Source organism: Squalius cephalus (genome assembly GCF_949319135.1).
Source record: "Squalius cephalus genome assembly, chromosome: 1".
Classification (NCBI taxonomy): Eukaryota; Metazoa; Chordata; class Actinopteri; order Cypriniformes; family Leuciscidae; genus Squalius; species Squalius cephalus.
This window is the reverse complement of record NC_137122.1, coordinates 8,869,847-8,887,504: the sequence shown is the minus strand read 5'-3', so window position 1 is coordinate 8,887,504 and position 17,658 is coordinate 8,869,847. Positions and strand designations below refer to the sequence as shown.

Below are 17,658 nucleotides of genomic sequence, written 5' to 3'. Positions count from 1 at the left end.
AGAGCCAGTGGGGGCAGCCCTGACCTCTCTAAAGACTGACGTCACCCCTCCTACAGCCCTGGAGTATGAGGCAGTCCAGGATACTTTAGATGTTCTTGCCCCTTTCCGCCAGGATACAGTAGAGCTTTCGGGGGGGAGAAAAGGGTGTCTGCCTCCAAAGTGATACCTCTGATGAAGATGCTTAATCACGCTGTAACGAGCAAGCTAGAAGGCCTCATTTAGCATCAGCTGGGTGACAGCCTTCTACGGCGGGGACATGCAGCACATTTAGAATCAATAAGGCTACGTACGTCTACATTAATCCGGATACATTTGAAAACGGCGTTTTCGTTTATAAATGCTCTCCGTCCACACTAGCGTTTTCAGGCGTTTTCAGACGTTTCAGTGTGGATGAGAAACTTTTGAAAAACGCCTGAAAACACTAAATTCACCTTTACTGAACTGTGTATGACAGTTGTCTCTGCACAAGTAAATTCAGACATATTTTATTTTATACCCAGGCAATGGACAAATGTCTGCTCAGGTCATTGGTTCAGTATTGATTTATTTGTCTGCTGTTTCTTTGCACAGTCGCTAGGTGTCACTAGTGAGCAATGCTGAATGAAGCTTCGAGTAATGACCCTTTGAGTGAAGCAATGGGCTGCGAGGTCTTAGTGGTTCAGGAAGCCTCATTTTGCCATCACTAGGGAAGTGTCTCTTTATAGTGTGAGTCGGTGATGATGTGCAGGAGCGGTGAATCAGACTTCCGGGGAGAGGGATCGAGTGGGCGGAGCGTGCGGATCTGGTGACTCCGTGACACACTTATTACTGACCAGATTTACTTTATTTCTGGACTCATAGAAACACTGAGCAGTGTTCATTTAACACTGGTAAATTTGCTGTGTAGAGTTTTATTGCACCTGCGTATAATGACAATAAAGACTATTCTATTTTATTCTATTCTATTCTATATGGATGTATGAAACATTCACAATAAGAAGAACATTCATGCTGCCCTTGTACATTAAACAGTCTGGATACAAGCACCTTTTTGTGAGATATATATATGAGCAGAGTCCAAAAGTATAGCCGGAAAATTGTCTTTTCAAAAGAGTGCCTGATCCTCACTGTTTTCCTGTGGGATTGGGTCAGGAATTGACTGGATAATCTCATCAACCCTCTGCTGGTAGATGCTGGAACAACACCATCATGGCAGTAACATCATTTATTCATCGACAGCAAATGTGATAAAGGCAATGCTTCATGTAAAAAGTATGTGTGTTTAAAATCTGCAAAATAAAGAGAAATAGGACTATCACATATGCAAAACCTCAAACGATCTCTTATAGATCATTTAACTGAGAGAGTTAAAGGAGTAATAACCTAGTATTACCTTGGATACCTACTGCTGTATTATAGTCTTTCAGGCCCTTCTAAAAAAGAAAAGTGGAAAAAAAATAAACACAGAGCTCCTCAGACCCTTATTTCTGAAGGCATTATTGTCTGGCGAGATCTGATGCGATATTTTGGCTGTCGTGGACGGTCATTTTAATAATGCAAATGAGGGAAGCGTTGATTGGTGGCAGGAAGGAGGGGGTTGACACCGCAGGTAACGCTTTAGCATATCATTCCAAAATGACATCATGGCGCAAGTTATGAATGAACCCAACCTGGCCGCGACCGGCTTCCCGGCCAGTGTATAAGTATGAGGCGCCGTTTAGGGCTTAAATCAAACTTCATTCACGCACACATATGTGACCCTGGATCACAAAACCAGTCTTATGTTGCACAGGTATATTTGTGGCAATAGCCAACAAAACATTGTATGGGTCAAAATTATAGATTTTTCTTTTATGCCAAAAATCATTAGGATATTAAGTAAAGATCATGTTCCATGAAGATATTTCGTAAATTTCCCACCTTAAATATATAAAACATTTATTTTTGTGAATGGATGCAGCACTATCGCCAATAGAAATGGACAACTTTAAAGGAGATTTTCTCAATGTTTCGATTTTTCTGTACCCTCAGATTCCAGATTTTCAAATAGTTGTATCTCGGCCAAATATTGTCCTATCCTAACAAACCATACATCAATGGAAAGATTATGTATTCAGCTTTCAGATGATGTATAAATCTCAATTTAAAAAAAATTACACATAAGACTGGTTTTGTGGTCCAGGGTCACATATATGAAACACGCTTGCATACATACTAAGTAGTCACACATATATGTATATGAACTCTCCACGCACATACTCATATGAGACGCGAGCACACACACACAAACTCGCGCACATACTCATATAAGACGCGAGCACACACACACACACACAAACTAGACGGCGCCTCATATATAAGCGTTAGGCAATCAATATACAATAGCCGAATTCATGATGATCTCAGTCATTTGTTGTTTGCAAAGTAACGTTAGCAGCCATTCCCCATGTTTACCTCGAAGCTAATACTCCCGCTAGCATACAATAGCCGCATTAGCAGTTAGCTGCTGTTTGTTACACACAGTAGAGCAATAAAAACTCAGTCTTACCGTTTCAATTTCAGGCAAGTCTCTGATGGTTGGAATTGCACCTTTTTCCAAACAGAGCTTCGAGGCCAGCTTCGCCTGATATTGCCCCAAATTTGTGTATGATTCCTGTGTGAAATGTTTAGCGCAGACTCCTAACGATAAGCCAGTTGAAAGGGTTGTTGGGACAGCGTCATTAAAAATGAATTTCATCCACTGGTCCCTGATAGTTTGGTCCGTTTTTGGTAGAGAAAACACATTTACATGTTGTTTGTGGCAGTCAACCACAGAGCAACTCAGGTGTGTACTCGTTTCTCCATCTTTCTCGACTGAACTGAATATGAGTGAGAGAGGGGCGGGCTTCCCGCGGCATAGGTGTCCATATATGGTATATCCTGCCCCGTCATGACGTCAAGACGGGGCTGAAATCAAAATCTCGTATTTGAATGCGCGTGCACGCACGCTGGTTTATTTATCCTGAGGTAAACAAACGCTTCACTTTTAAATATCGGCTTCCCGGCCAGTGTATAATCGTTAGGCAATCATAACATACATTGATTCTCGTGGAAAAGTGAAAATTGCAGGTTATGACTCCTTTAATCAGGAGAATAGAGAAAGCTCAGATATGCAAGACTCTGAAATGGACTTCAAGTGCAGCATTCAGTGTGATTTCCAGATGATGGTGATTTTGCAGGATGATTTGAACATGTTCAGAGAATAGCTCTGTTCTCAGAACTGGTTAAAGCGCTGATAAAGCTGTGAAGCAGATTTGAGGAAGTGAAACATGGTGTCCAAATGTTCAGCGTTTCCTTGTAGCTCAGAGTGTGGTAATGGACTCTCTTGTCTAGTGTTTAGTGCTGTTATCATCCTAGGTCCCCTCTATTTTTTTATTTTTCTTTCTTTAAAAAAATAAAATCAGTAATATATATTTATTTTTCTTAAAATAGCAGTTACTGCCAAACATACTCCTGTTTTCTGTAATATTGACCAAGACATAGTCCTGTTCTGAATCGTCTGTTTCCACATTGTCTGGTTCAGAGTCATCCTGATAGAAATCACTCTCTTGAAAAAAGATATGAACCTTTAAGGCGGCAACCTTCCGGTCTCTCTTGTGAAGCCGATACAGAAGTAACTTAAACTGCAGTTCATCGACTGGCCACTAGAGACAGGCTGCAAAAGAGAGTCAATCCCACATTGAGGAAGTGTCTAGAGACTGCGAAACATGGTGTCGAAATGTTCAGCGTTTCCTTGTAGCTCAGAGGGTGGTAATGTCTAGTGTCTCTTGTCTAGTGTTTAGAGCTGTTATCATTCAGAAGCTCCTGGGTCAGTCCTTTTTTTTCTTTCTTTTTTTTTTTATTGAAAATAAGTCATATTTTTTTCCTCAAATAGTTTTGTAGTTACTGCTAAACATACGGGTTTTAAAATAGAAGAAAGCACACACAATTTTACCAGTTGGATGTTTTAACTACTTTAAAATGGCTTTTTTGGTCACTTATATCTGAATATTTATAGAAATATAAGATCACTCAGCTAGTCCTATCACTCGAAGCAGAAAATCCATCCTTCTGTCCTTTTAAATGTCCGTGTTAAAGAGCACTTTCAGTGGTTTAGTGAAGCTGATTGCTGTAGCTTATATCTGACTTAGGCATGGGGTCAGAGATGAGGAACGATCCCAGCTTTTTCCCTCTCAACTTCCAGCACTGTACCTTTCAGAGTTGAGAAGCAACATCCAACCAAATCATGGAAACCTAAAGCCTTCTTCTCAGTCACCAGAACAGAGATCGAAATTCCTATAACTGGGATGAAATCCCGACTCCAGAAGCTCATACCATCTTAAAGCTGTAGATGACCAGATGGTTTCAACATCATTGTTGTGCATAAGGTACGAGGTCAGTGTAATGGTCATCATAATGAACCCTTCGCTCGACGTTTGGACTTAGTTGGTAACGTCTGACTAGTTTATTGTCTGTGTGAATCGAAACATTCAGATTTTCACATCAGAACTATGAGGGTACATTTCAGCTTATAAATATTAATATTTTGTTCTCAAATTCAAATCTACAAGCTCTTGAATTTTGCCACTCTTTTACCTTCATACAAGTATTCATTTAAAACGTGAATTCTAACTTTGATACTTTCCAGCAAGATCAAGATTAGTTACGTCTGTTTTTACAGGAATGGAAGAGACAAAAACTTTTCTTCTAACTCATGATTTTTCATGCTCTTTATTGTCACATGTGAAAAAAAGAAAGAAATAACTGACATTTAATTGTGTGACATATACACACTGCAAAGTCAAATTTTAGGATATTTTATGAGAATATAATGTGAGCAGACACTGATGTAATTCTCAGACGGACGTCTCTCTGTAGAAGAAACAGCTGATATACAAGCTGAAGCAAGAGGATCATTTCAGCATGAGCTTCTGCATGAAGATGAAGGTTTTCAGACAGAAATCCAGCGGATAAACAGACTCCAGTCATGGAAGAGGCTTGAGAGACACTAGATTGAGTCTGGCCTGTATGAAAACACATCAGGGCTTCAGTCTCTAACTTTACTGTAGCTGTGATGATATAGATGAGATTCTGTGCTCTGACCAGATGATGATTCACAATAAATCTCATTCATATTCACAGGACATTCAACAAATATCTGCTCGTTCACACACACATATATAATTCCTCCAAACACCAGAGAGATGAAATCTTCCCGTCTGCTCCTGATATGATGAGCTCATGATCTGTATCATTAATGTTTATTTGTGAAGGTCTTGTTCTTGTTCACAGAGGCGTAAAGTTCATCCTGCGGTTGATCTGCTCTTCTTCTGATGGCAGCATAAGTCACTGTATCATCATGATCCTGAAAGAACAGATTCTGTCCATCAATGTTTGAACCCCAGCGATTATTATTATTATTATTATTATTATTATTATTATTAGAGCATGAGCTTCATTTATCCGAGAGTCAAACTCATGTGCTGGTATCTACTCACATTGAGTGATTTTACTGGCTTTGTATAGGAAGAAGTGACCTCAGAATAAGTCACATCATCTGTCTGCTCCTAAACATCAATGCAAACGTGCAGAGAGTCAAGTTTAACACACAGAACAGACATATCTCTCACTATAATATGTAGAAGAACACAAAAGCTTTTAAATCACATTATTGAACAGACAGTGAACGTAATGTTTGATGATTTAGTGGACTCACATTGGCTCTTGCAGCGGGAGGAATGGACATGTTGATCGTCTCATACGTCCCTTTATGATCATTCTCATCTTTGACCTTCAGAACAAACAGTTAAACTGCATGAATGACACTTTATTGAGCTTTAAAGACAGTAATCAAATCTAAATCACTGCATTACTGAACTCACCGCAGAGTCGACAGTCCCTCTTTTATTATCTGAAAACAAGTGCCTCATGAAATATGAGTATTTATGATCAAACACACATGTGCAAAAGACGGAAAGTTAAGCATTAAGCTTTTTCAACAATCAGATTTTGTTGAAGCATTAAAATGAATAATAAAAATGATTGTTGACTTGATAACTCTGTGATATTGACATTACAGGATTTCTCAGCAGGAATAAACTTCTGTTTGAGAATTTCATATAATCCACATGTTTCTATGATACTTACAGTCTGAACATGATGTGTTTGTTTGCTCATCTGAACTGTTTTTAATTGTTGTAAAGGAGTAAATCTGAAAACTCACCAGCTCTTTTTCTGCAGATCAGCCAGAGAAGAGCAAGAAGGAGAACAGTGACTGCAGCGACAGAAATCACTATGACTGAAGAAGAGATCGAGCACAGAGTCAGAGACGGACAGGCCAGATTGGGGACAATTATAGACAAAGACAAGAGACTGTGATTATGTACCTGTGTTTTTATTCCAATGACCCTGCGAGTTTTTGCCTGGTGTTGCTGAAAAGGATGAATGGGGACAATTATATACAAAGACAAAAGCCATCGACAATGGTGACATGCTTCATGCCGCAATGCATGCTGGGAGCCACCCATAGTATAAAACCACTGGTATAAAACTCATGGCTCCCAGCATGCATTGCGCCATGAAGCATGTCACACCACACAACTCTATATAGAGTATGATATTAGACTTTTATTTAGATTTAAAAAAAAATATATTTTCTCCAACAGCCCAAACATACACACAGGTCTATATAATGGCGTGTAAATCAAATGTATAATTTATAATCAGCTCCATATTGGATTCCAAGTGATCAAGAGGCGTGATAGTTTTTGTCCCAAAGCTTGTCTACTCTTCTGCTACACACTCAAAAGTATGCACCTTTTCTTCCCAAAAAGAGAACATACTTTTCGGGCATAGTATAAGAAGGTGAATTGAGCATTAGAAGTAAAAAATAAGTGAAGTCGGCCATTTTCTCTTCAGTTTCATCTGAGCTGTTGAGGTGAATGGCAGGACAATCTTTCTCCGGTCAGACAGAAACAAAATGTAGGCAGAGATAACTATTTTTCTTTAAGGTTATATATATATATATATATTTTATATATATATATATATATATATATATATATATATATATATATATATATATATTGACTAGCGTTTTATGATCACGCTCTTATTAATGTGAATGTTTTTCGCGCTGTAAGTCCTGCCTTTTACACACACACACACACACACACACACACACACACACAAACAAAAAAGACACGCGTCAGTATCGAGTTCTCTTTTGGGCTTGAACAAACCATAACACACACAAATTATCCCAAAATGTCCGTTTTGTCGAGTGTCCTCATAAGAGCAGTTTAAGGGTGTATTCACACCTGTCTTGTTTGGTTCGATTGAATTGAACTCAAGTTTGTTCCCCCCCTTGGTGCGGATCTTTTGGGCAGGTGTGAATACAGCAATCTCACTCGGGTGAGGACCGAACAACCGTACCGAGACCCGGCTGAAGAGGTAGTCTCGGTCCGGTGCCAAACGAACTCTGGTACGGTTTGTTTAAGGTGTGAACATGAACCAACCCAATTGTAAAAAGCACTCTGCCTTTTTTGACAGGGTCAGAGTTTTACTATGTAATTTGGGGTGAAGAAATGCCTATAGGCTACATTAATCTGTAATCCGTCCGGACCAGCTGCCACACGGTTCGGCACGCATGTGATTCGCGGATTAACTACTAAATTTAACCATCATAGAGTGAAAGTGTATAATTTGGACGTGTTCAAACATTTTTCAACGCAAAAGGAGCGAAAATCGGGACTCGCGCACGCAGAGAGAGAGAGAGAGAGAGAGAGAGAGAGAGGGGCACGTTTCAGACAGCGCTCGAACACCGAATTCATCCTCTTTTGCGTTTCCTTGCCCTTGAACGGACACACATGCACACAACATTGTTAAAAACGAGTCTACCCGTCTCGCAAGTATTTTCTCGGTTATGTCATAGTTGATGTTTGTAATTTTTTTCGGTCCATGCATTCGGTCTTAAAATGACAGCAGACACCCAATATTCCTACCGTTGTCCATCCATCCATCCATCCATCTTCTTCCGCTTATCCGGGACCGGGTCGCGGGGGCAGCAGTCTAAGCAGGGATGCCCAGACTTCCCTCTCCCTAGACACTTCCTCCAGCTCTTCCGGGGGGACACCGAGGCGTTCCCAGGCCAGCCGGGAGACATAGTCCCTCCAGCGTGTCCTAGGTCTTCCCCGGGGTCTCCTCCCGGTGGGACATGCCCGGAACACCTTCCCGGGAAGGCGTCCAGGAGGCATCCGGAAAAGATGCCCGAGCCACCTCAGCTGACCCCTCTCGATGTGGAGGAGCAGCGGCTCTACTCTGAGCTCCTCCCGAGTGACCGAGCTTCTCACCCTATCTCTAAGGGATCGCCCAGCCACCCTGCGGAGAAAGCTCATTTCGGCCGCTTGTATCCGGGATCTTGTCCTTTTGGTCATGACCCACAGCTCATGACCATAGGTGAGGGTAGGAACGTAGATTGACCAGTAAATCGAGAGCTTCGCTTTGCGGCTCAGCTCCTTCTTCACCACGACAGACCGGTACAGTGACCGCATTACTGCAGAAGCTGCACCGATCCGTCTGTCAATCTCCCGTTCCATCCTTCCCTCACTCGTGAACAAGACCCCAAGATACTTGAACTCCTCCACTTGAGGCAGGAACTCTCCACCAACCTGAAGCGGGCAAACCACCTTTTTCCGACTGAGAACCATGGCCTCGGATTTGGAGGTGCTGATTCCCATCCCAGCCGCTTCACACTCGGCTGCAAACCGTTCCAGTGCATGCTGGAGGTCCTGGTTTGATGAGGCCAGCACGACAACATCATCCGCAAAAAGCAGAGATGAAATCGTGTGGTCCCCAAACCCGACCCCCTCCGGCCCCTGGCTGCGCCTAGAAATTCTGTCCATAAAAATTATGAACAGAACCGGCGACAAAGGGCAGCCCTGCCGGAGACCAACATGCACCGGGAACAAGTCTGACTCACTGCCGGCAATGCGAACCAAGCTCCTGCTCCGGTCGTACAGGGATCGGATAGCCCCTAGCAAAGGGCTCCGAACCCCATACTCCCAGAGCACCCTCCACAAGATGCCGCGAGGGACACAGTCGAATGCCTTCTCTAAATCCACAAAACACATGTGGATTGGTTGGGCAAACTCCCATGCACCCTCCAGCACCCTGTAGAGGGTATAGAGCTGGTCCAGTGTTCCACGACCGGGACGAAAACCACACTGTTCCTCCTGAATCCGAGGTTCTACTATCGGCCGGATTCTCCTCTCCAGTACCCTGGCATAGACTTTCCCGGGGAGGCTGAGAAGTGTGATCCCCCTATAGTTGGAGCACACCCTCCGGTCCCCCTTCTTAAAAAGAGGGACCACCACCCCAGTCTGCCAGTCCAAAGGCACTGTCCCCGACCGCCACGCGATGCTGCAGAGGCGTGTCAACCAAGACAGCCCCACAACATCCAGAGACTTGAGGTACTCAGGGCGGATCTCATCCACCCCCGGTGCCTTGCCACCAAGGAGTTTCTTGACTACCTCGGTGACTTCAGCTCGGGTGATGGACGAGTCCGCCTCCGAGCCCTCAGCCTCTGCTTCCTCAATGGAAGACGTGACGGCGGGATTGAGGAGATCCTCGAAGTATTCCTTCCACCGTCCGGTGATATCCCCAGTCGAGGTCAACAGCTGCCCACCTCCACTGTAAACAGCGTTGGTAGGGCACTGCTTTCCCCCTCCTGAGGCGCCGGACGGTTTGCCAGAATCTCTTCGAGGCCGACCGACAGTCCTTCTCCATGGCCTCACCGAACTCCTCCCAGGCCCGAGTTTTTGCCTCCACAACCACCCGGGCTGCAGTCCGCTTGGCCCGTCGGTACCCGTCAGCTGCCTCCGGAGTCCCACAAGCCAACCAGGCCCGATAGCACTCCTTCTTCAGCTTGACGGCATCCCTTACTTCCGGTGTCCACCACCGGGTTCGGGGATTGCCGCCTCGACAGGCACCGGAGACCTTAGTGGCCACGTTGACAATGGAGGTGGAGAACATGGTCCACTCGGACTCAATATCTCCAGACTCCCTCGGGATCTGGTCAAAGCTCTGTCGGAGGTGGGAGTTGAAGATCTCTCTGACAGGGGATTCGGCCAAACATTCCCAACAGACCCTCACAGTACGTTTGGGTCTGCCGAGTCTGTCCAGCTTCCTCTCCCGCCATCGGATCCAACTCACCACCAGGTGGTGATCAGTTGACAGCTCCGCCCCTCTCTTCACCCGAGTGTCCAAGACATACGGCCGGAGGTCGGATGAAACGACCACAAAGTCGATCATCGACCTCCGGCCTAGGGTGTCCTGGTGCCATGTGCACTGATGGACACCCTTATGCTTGAACATGGTGTTCGTTATGGACAAGCTGTAACTAGCACAGAAGTCCAATAACAGAACACCACTCGGGTTCAGATCAGGGGGGCCGTTCCTCCCAATCACGCCCCTCCAGGTGTCACTGTCGCTGCCCACGTGGGCGTTGAAGTCCCCCAGTAGAACAACGGAGTCCCCAGTCGGAGCACTTTCCAGCACCCCTCCCAGAGACTCCAAGAAGGCCGGGTACTCTGCACTGCCGTTTGGCCCATAGGCACAAATGACAGTGAGAGACCTACCCCCAACCCGAAGGCGCAGGGAAGCGACCCTCTCGTTCACCGGGGTGAACTCCAACACATGGCGGCTGAGCTGGGGGGCTATAAGCAAACCCACACCAGCCCGCCGCCTCTCACCATGGGCAACTCCAGAGTAGTGAAGAGTCCATCCTCTCTCGAGGAGTGTGGTTCCAGAGCCCAAGCCGTGCGTAGAGGTGATCCCAACTATCTCTAGTCGGAATCTCTGAACCTCACGCACAATCTCAGGCTCCTTCCCCGCCAGAGAGGTGACATTCCATGTCACTAGAGCTAGATTCCGCGTCCAGGGATCGGGTTGTCTAGGCCCCCGCCTTCGACTGCCGCCCGATCCACTTAGCACCGGCCCCTTACGGTCCCTCCTGCAGGTGGTGGGTCCACGGGAGGATGGCCCCACGTCGCTCCTTCGGGCTGAGCCCGGCCGGACCCCATGAGGGGAGGCCCGACCACCAGGCGCTCGCATACGAGCCCCAACCCCGGGCATGGCTCCAGGGTGGGGCCCCGGCTGCGCCATGCCGGGCGACGTCACGGTCCTTGAATTTTTATCCATCATAAGGGTTTTTGAACCGCTCTTAGTCTGACCCGTCACCTAGGACCTGTTTGCCTTGGGAGACCCTACCAGGGGCATATAGCCCCAGACAACATAGCTCCTAGGGTCATTCGGGTACTCAAACCCCTCCACCACAGTAAGGTGGCAGTTCAAGGAGGGGTCCTACCGTTGTCTGTGTCATTATTAAGAAATAATTAATTAATAAAATTAATATTAAAAAAATATTAATAAAATAACAAAATACAACTTTAAGAAAGATGAAACTATATTTATTTTCTTCAGTGAACAAATAGTTTTATTTTTTAGGCTTAATAATTTCTGTAGCCTACCTGAATACTACTGTTAGACTTTGTAACTTTATTTAATATTTATCTCTGCTTGTAATTTGTGTATTTGTTCTTATTTTATTACTGACTGTTCACTTGTTTTTAATAATGTTTGAACTTTATCAGTTAAGAGCATGCTCTCTCCGCCAGACCCGTCTTGCAGCACATCTTCGTCTTTGCAAAATCCTAATTACAACATCGTATAGATGACATTGTATCATATGATGCTCATTAGTTTCTTCATATTGCGTTTGTAGAATAAAATATTGTAAAATAACAAATATTGCATTACAAAATATCTCCATGCTGAGACTGTTTTTGCACTTCCTGCTTTTCCCTCCTTGAGAATTCCTGTCCAATGAATGGATGACCATAGCACACATTTGTGTTTACAAATTTTGGTTCACTTGCAAAAAGAGCAGTGTGAAAGCAAACCAGGAGGATTATTATACCGGTAGCCTAATAATCATGAATGCACTCCGCTATCTTTTAACACATCTCCGGCGAACGGCTTCTTCACGCAAAAGAAAAACTCTTCATGAAGCGCAGTGAAATTCAGCGACCTATGTGGCGTTTCCTGATGGATCGAGGTTGTTCGTTAACTTCATTTTATACGTGCAATTCACACGAGCTCTATAGTGGACGTCATTGAGTGCACTTATTCAATCCCACATCGCGCTGCATTAACGATTGTACAGCTTATGTACGCTCAACGGCTGTCCGAATTCGCTCACTCGTTTTCATTCACTCCTTCAAGTGAACAGTATTAGTGGACTAACGTAAGGAATAGGCCTAACTTAGTGAATGAGGGTTTAGGGGGCGATTTCGGATTCAACCCATGTTCTCAAGCAGTGAAAAACAGAGGACACTGACAACGCGCTGACAGACAGGACCGAGCAGGAAATATTTAATATGAAACTAAGTCTCAACTTTCAAATTTTGTCAGTCAAAGAAAATTAAACAGTAAATAGGCCTACCGTTTTGTGGCTCTTTAATGTGTCGTGACAGATTGCCTCAGTTAAAGCCAAGTTCAAATCCACCGACGTTAATCTACTAACTCTCCTGACTGCTTTGTCGGACAAAAATGGTGGATTTTGATTGGTCAGACTCAGATCGCATGTCAATCAAACTCCCTGCGAATAATGAATTGACGCTTGTGAAGTGCACAATCCCGCACCAGCTTTTTATAAGCGATGTAATTTCTGCTTTCTGGGAGAATCAAGTGAGAGAACCGGAGTGTTATATGAACACACTACTCTCACTGTTTATACTAAACATGTCCTAGAATATGCATAAGTACGCTAATTGGGACACACCATAAAAGTCCATGAAATGAAACTAAAACAACAACTCAATTTGACAATCATACTGTAGAATATGACAGTGATAATTTGATTAGTTAACACTCAAGATAACCATATTTTAACTTTGATCATCATATTACATAAAAAAGTTAATATTTTTGCTGTCAAGTTTCAATTCCTTTATTATTTCCAGCATCACGTTTTGGACTGTTACTTCACTGCAGTTCATTAGTTTGAAGCAATGCTTTGAGTTACTCTTCTGTGAGAGTCAAAGAAGCTTTTGTTCCCTCAGTTTGTTCTGGTTCAGTGATACTGATAGACCTTAGTGTTACTGACATTATGAGGGTCTTCTAACACTGTTTTCTCACCTGAATACTTGACAGTGTATCTGACTGAGGTCTCGAGTTGATTTCTGTGAGTAAGCTGACATCTCCACTCTCTGTTGTCATCTTCATTCAGGAGTGTTGTAGTCAGAGTGATGATACAGTGATTTTGATCTGATGATGATAATATCTGATATCTGGAGTCTGTCTTCAGATCAACACCAGTCTGATTCACCCACAACAGCTCAAATCCCTCAGAACGGACCAAATAATCACAGGAGAGTCCAGTATATGAATACAACTGACAGGAGAGAGTCACAGAGCGGCCTGGACTGATCTCAGTCTGTGAGGATGAAGATGATGATGATGACGAAGATGAAGATGATGATGGAGACACTGAAACTGAACACAAGACACAAATCACAGACTCTTCAATCATCATCTCAGTTTAAAGGGATAATTTTAAATTGACCACATAATCATAAACTTACCATGAAGAACATGCAGAAAAACACGTGCATCAGTTCCTTGTTGTTGGTGTTCTGTCCATTGTCGGCAGGTGTACGATCCATAATCTTCTTCTGTGACGTTCTTGATGTTCAGAGAGCAGTCAGACTCCAGACTCAGTCTCTCATGTCTCTCTGTGTCTTTCTTCTTTATCCCTAATTTAATCAGTTCAACTATCTCTGAACGTCTGAATATGTTATAGTAGATCCATGTAGTTGATTTGCAGTCAGAAAGAGCATTATTACAGGACAGACACACATTTTCACCAGAACTGATGAACACATGATCATCCACTCCACTGGTTCCTGAAACACAGTATATCTCAGTGATCAATATGATATATGTTAATAAATGAAAACATAAAACATACCAGCATTAAAAGCAGAAAGCTAAAATACACACTGTAAAAAAACTGTGCTGATAAAATACATTAGACAATAAATGAGATCTGTGCCACTAGATGCTGAATGTGACCATCAACAAACAGCCATTGCCATCTGATCCTGTTTTCTTTCAGCTTTTTTGCAATAGCAAATGTATTTAAAGACAAAGCTACCGCAGCTAAAGACAAACTAATGTTCAAAAGTCAAGGGTCCAGAGCCCAACTAAAGCAAACACTGATCACCATCATGGTGACATCAAATGATCTAAACCTCTGCCACCTTTTAATAAGATCCTCTGTAGACGTCTGGCAGAAATAAAGTCAGTCTGGTTAGTAATAAGTGAAGCTGGTAATGCTGTTTGTGGAGTTGTTTAATCCTCCTCTGCTGAGATCTTCAGATTTAATGTCTTTATCTTCAGTTGATTTCATATTTTTTCTGTTCTTCTTGTTCCTCTTTCCTTCAGTGATTCTGCTTGTTAACAGCAGGTGTTCATCAGTGTCTGAATTAACTCACTTGTTTTTATTCACTCTGTCAAGTGGACTATATTAGAGAACTAATGTAGGGAATAGTGAATGAGGGTATAGGGTGTGTTTTAAAAAAGACAAATATGTCCCAGAATGCATTTGTTTCTACGTTATATTGCTGTTTTAATGGAAAACTGTAAATTTCTTGTCTATTCCACCCACTGCCACTTATACCAACGACGGAAATAAGTGCAGTTACAATAGATTAATATGTGAGAGAGCGTTGCTATAGAGAGTGACGATATTGTATTGCAATAGATAGCACTATTATATTATATAGCAAGTCAATACCAAATCAAAACTAGTTAGCACATTATTTGTAATTGAAAGGGTTTATTGACAACATGGTTATAATTATTCTTAAAATAGTTACAAAATAGATGTATGAGACGATAATAACTTATACCATTAATTGTACCCAGAATATATGTAAAATGTTACCAGAGAGAGAGAGAGAGAGAGATAGAGCCCCAAGAAAGGGACCCAGAGAATAAAAGAGACAGAGTGTGATGGCCCAAGCCATTAAGCGATTAAGGGGCCGATCACACCTAACGCGTTTTTCAGGTTCGAAAACGCAAGGCACACAGCACTTACCATCACACAGAACGAGCATTGTGCTGCGTTTGTTATGTTGCTAGGCAACCACTGAAACAGCTGTCCTGTCAGTCAAGTAAACGTCAAAATCAATCACCTTTTATTAACTTTATTTACTTTCTGTTAACATTGTGATAGTTACTGTTCGTGGAGTCGTTAAGCTCCTGGTAACCCGCGAGAGCACCACACGTTTATCCTCCATCATCGCACTCTCCGGGCCTTCAAGCAACTGTAGCTTTCATCACTACAACGGAAGGCCCGCCTCTCACTTCATTCAAGTGGAAAAAAATGCGATGACGTCGGCGCTTTTTCCGCTCGGAGTTGCTTTTTTTTTTTCAACTTCAAAAACGCAGGCGCAGCAGGCGCATAAACAGCGTGCAGCACCATATAGGAAACCAACTGAAAATAGGCACCTCTCACTGCAAAAAATGCATCAGGTGTGATCGGCCCCTAACAGTTCCAATCTTCTTTTATCCTTTCCTGACAATGTGACTAAAACCCAAATGTGAGACGTTCAAACTGACCAATCAGATAATTACAACTTCCCCCACGGTACTAAATGTGTGACAGTTCATCGACCCCTGAAGTACACACATCTTGGCCTACAGTGATCACTATCAGCCCCTCTGTGCCTTTAGGAACTACAAATGGTCATTGTGGAGGAAAGAGGGGGTGGAAAACAGTAAAGCAAACGTCTTTGTTCATTTCAAATATCTTGGATTATTTTCAATCCTACAATGTCTTTAGAGAAAATACAGATTTCTTTACCTGTGAGAAGTGAAGAGAGAATGATCAGTCCTAGCAGACACAGATCACACTTATCAGCCATTTTGTGTTTCTGTCAGTCTTTCTCTTCATTATATATAGTTACAGCTCTGCCTTTACACATCATCAGCTCCTCCTCTGGTTGTGTAACTTCCTCTGATCTGATCAAATGAGTGAACACACTGTCTCACACTCATCAGATCTGAACAGTTTATTGGCTACTTTTGCACACGAGAGATTTACTGTTAGTCTCACTTCATTTTAGCAGTTTCCCACATGAAGTTAAAATCTAGAAATAAAATCATTACATTATTAGTGAAAAAAATGTTTTTTTACTGAAAAGGTTTCCACTATACATGACTAACTTGTAGAAAATGAATCTATCTATCTATCTATCTATCTATCTATCTATAGTTCTTATTTGATCTACGTCATCAATGTTCGCGGCGGCCATGTTGTTGACATAGAAACCACTCACCACTTGTGATTGTCAAAACATTTTAGCAACTAATCTGAATTTTATTAGGTTTAGTGACAACATGTTACAATGTTTACATGGTACGATTTCTGGTAAGCTATACGCTTTTTTATTATTTCGATTCAATTATTGTGATTTGATTTAATATTGACTCATTTGGATAAATATTAGGTAGGCTACACAAGATAGGCATAATTTTTTTTTCAAGAAAAAAACAACTCACCTAATGCTGTAAACATACAGAGAGAGATATAATGCGTTTTTTTTATTATAACTTTATTTAATGATATAAGTAAACATATAATAAATATATAATATAGTACACATATTTAGCAAAATACTCTATAGCTCTTTTTTCTAGCCAACTAACTATAGCCTATATTATGGTCATCAAATTGCTTTCCTGAGGTAAATGTTATGTGACATAATTGTTCTCCAGCAGTTTTATTGAACCCTTTGTTTGTTTGTTTGTTTGATTGGTCGATATTATGTATGAGGAATATACATTTCGGTAAGTTGTACTGTATCTTTCAACAGTGTTCGTGTTTATTTACTATTAGCTAGAGATGATCGGTTCACGTGCAGCTAGGGATCTGTCGCGTCACATTTACAAGCGCCAAAACGGTATTTATTGTTTGAATTTCGTAATAAAAGTGACAGAAAATGATAGATTTTTTATATCATAACTAACCTGCTCTGTCTAGTCTGTCGGTCTCTGTGCCCTCTTTGCTTCGTGAGAAAATGGATGTGTGGCGTGAGAGCGTGTGAAAAGTGTCTCACGGTGAATGCGTGAGAGTTGGCAGCTCTGTAAAATTTAATAAATATCCGGATAAGTTACGGCTGGCAATAAGGACGGATTTTTACTTAAGGCTATTGGGTCTATTTGATATGGGTCCACACAATCAAGCTTATCTTCTCTTGATACCGACGAGATGAAGCCATTAAGCTACTGCTTCCCTCAACTCAAACCTGCGTGCGGCTAGGGGCAGGACAGATGTCATGTCAACAATATGGCCGCGGTTAGCTACTTCCGGTGTTTGCGAATAAGGCCTATAGAAATGTAAAAGTGACATGGCCCCTTTAAGAACGTTTCTTTGTGGGCGGAGTTGTGCACGCGATTAGATTTCCGTGCGCTGTTTAAGACCGGAAGAGCAGTGGTTTGCGTGGGCTACTGGCTTTGTTTTCCGTTTCAGACTTCAAAGAAAGTAATTGTTGTTGCTACTTTCACTCCACATTCTGTATTTAATGTTGCCCCTAA

The 17,658-nt window shown here is 42.5% G+C and overlaps 1 protein-coding gene across 1 annotated transcript; it reads right to left on the bottom strand.

Annotated features, from left to right (window-relative positions):
- Nucleotides 1-4,704: 4,704 nt before the first annotated feature.
- LOC307163396 (uncharacterized protein) lies at nucleotides 4,705-16,011 on the bottom strand. The gene is made up of 9 exons (XM_079879423.1): nucleotides 15,926-16,011; nucleotides 13,641-13,961; nucleotides 13,195-13,551; nucleotides 6,384-6,428; nucleotides 6,221-6,295; nucleotides 5,880-5,908; nucleotides 5,714-5,788; nucleotides 5,496-5,564; nucleotides 4,705-5,362 (listed from the first exon to the last, which is right to left on the bottom strand). Exons 1-9 carry the CDS (start codon nucleotides 15,984-15,986, stop codon nucleotides 5,252-5,254), a joined length of 1,143 nt encoding a protein of 380 aa, XP_079735549.1. The 5' UTR covers nucleotides 15,987-16,011; the 3' UTR covers nucleotides 4,705-5,251.
- Nucleotides 16,012-17,658: the final 1,647 nt, after the last annotated feature.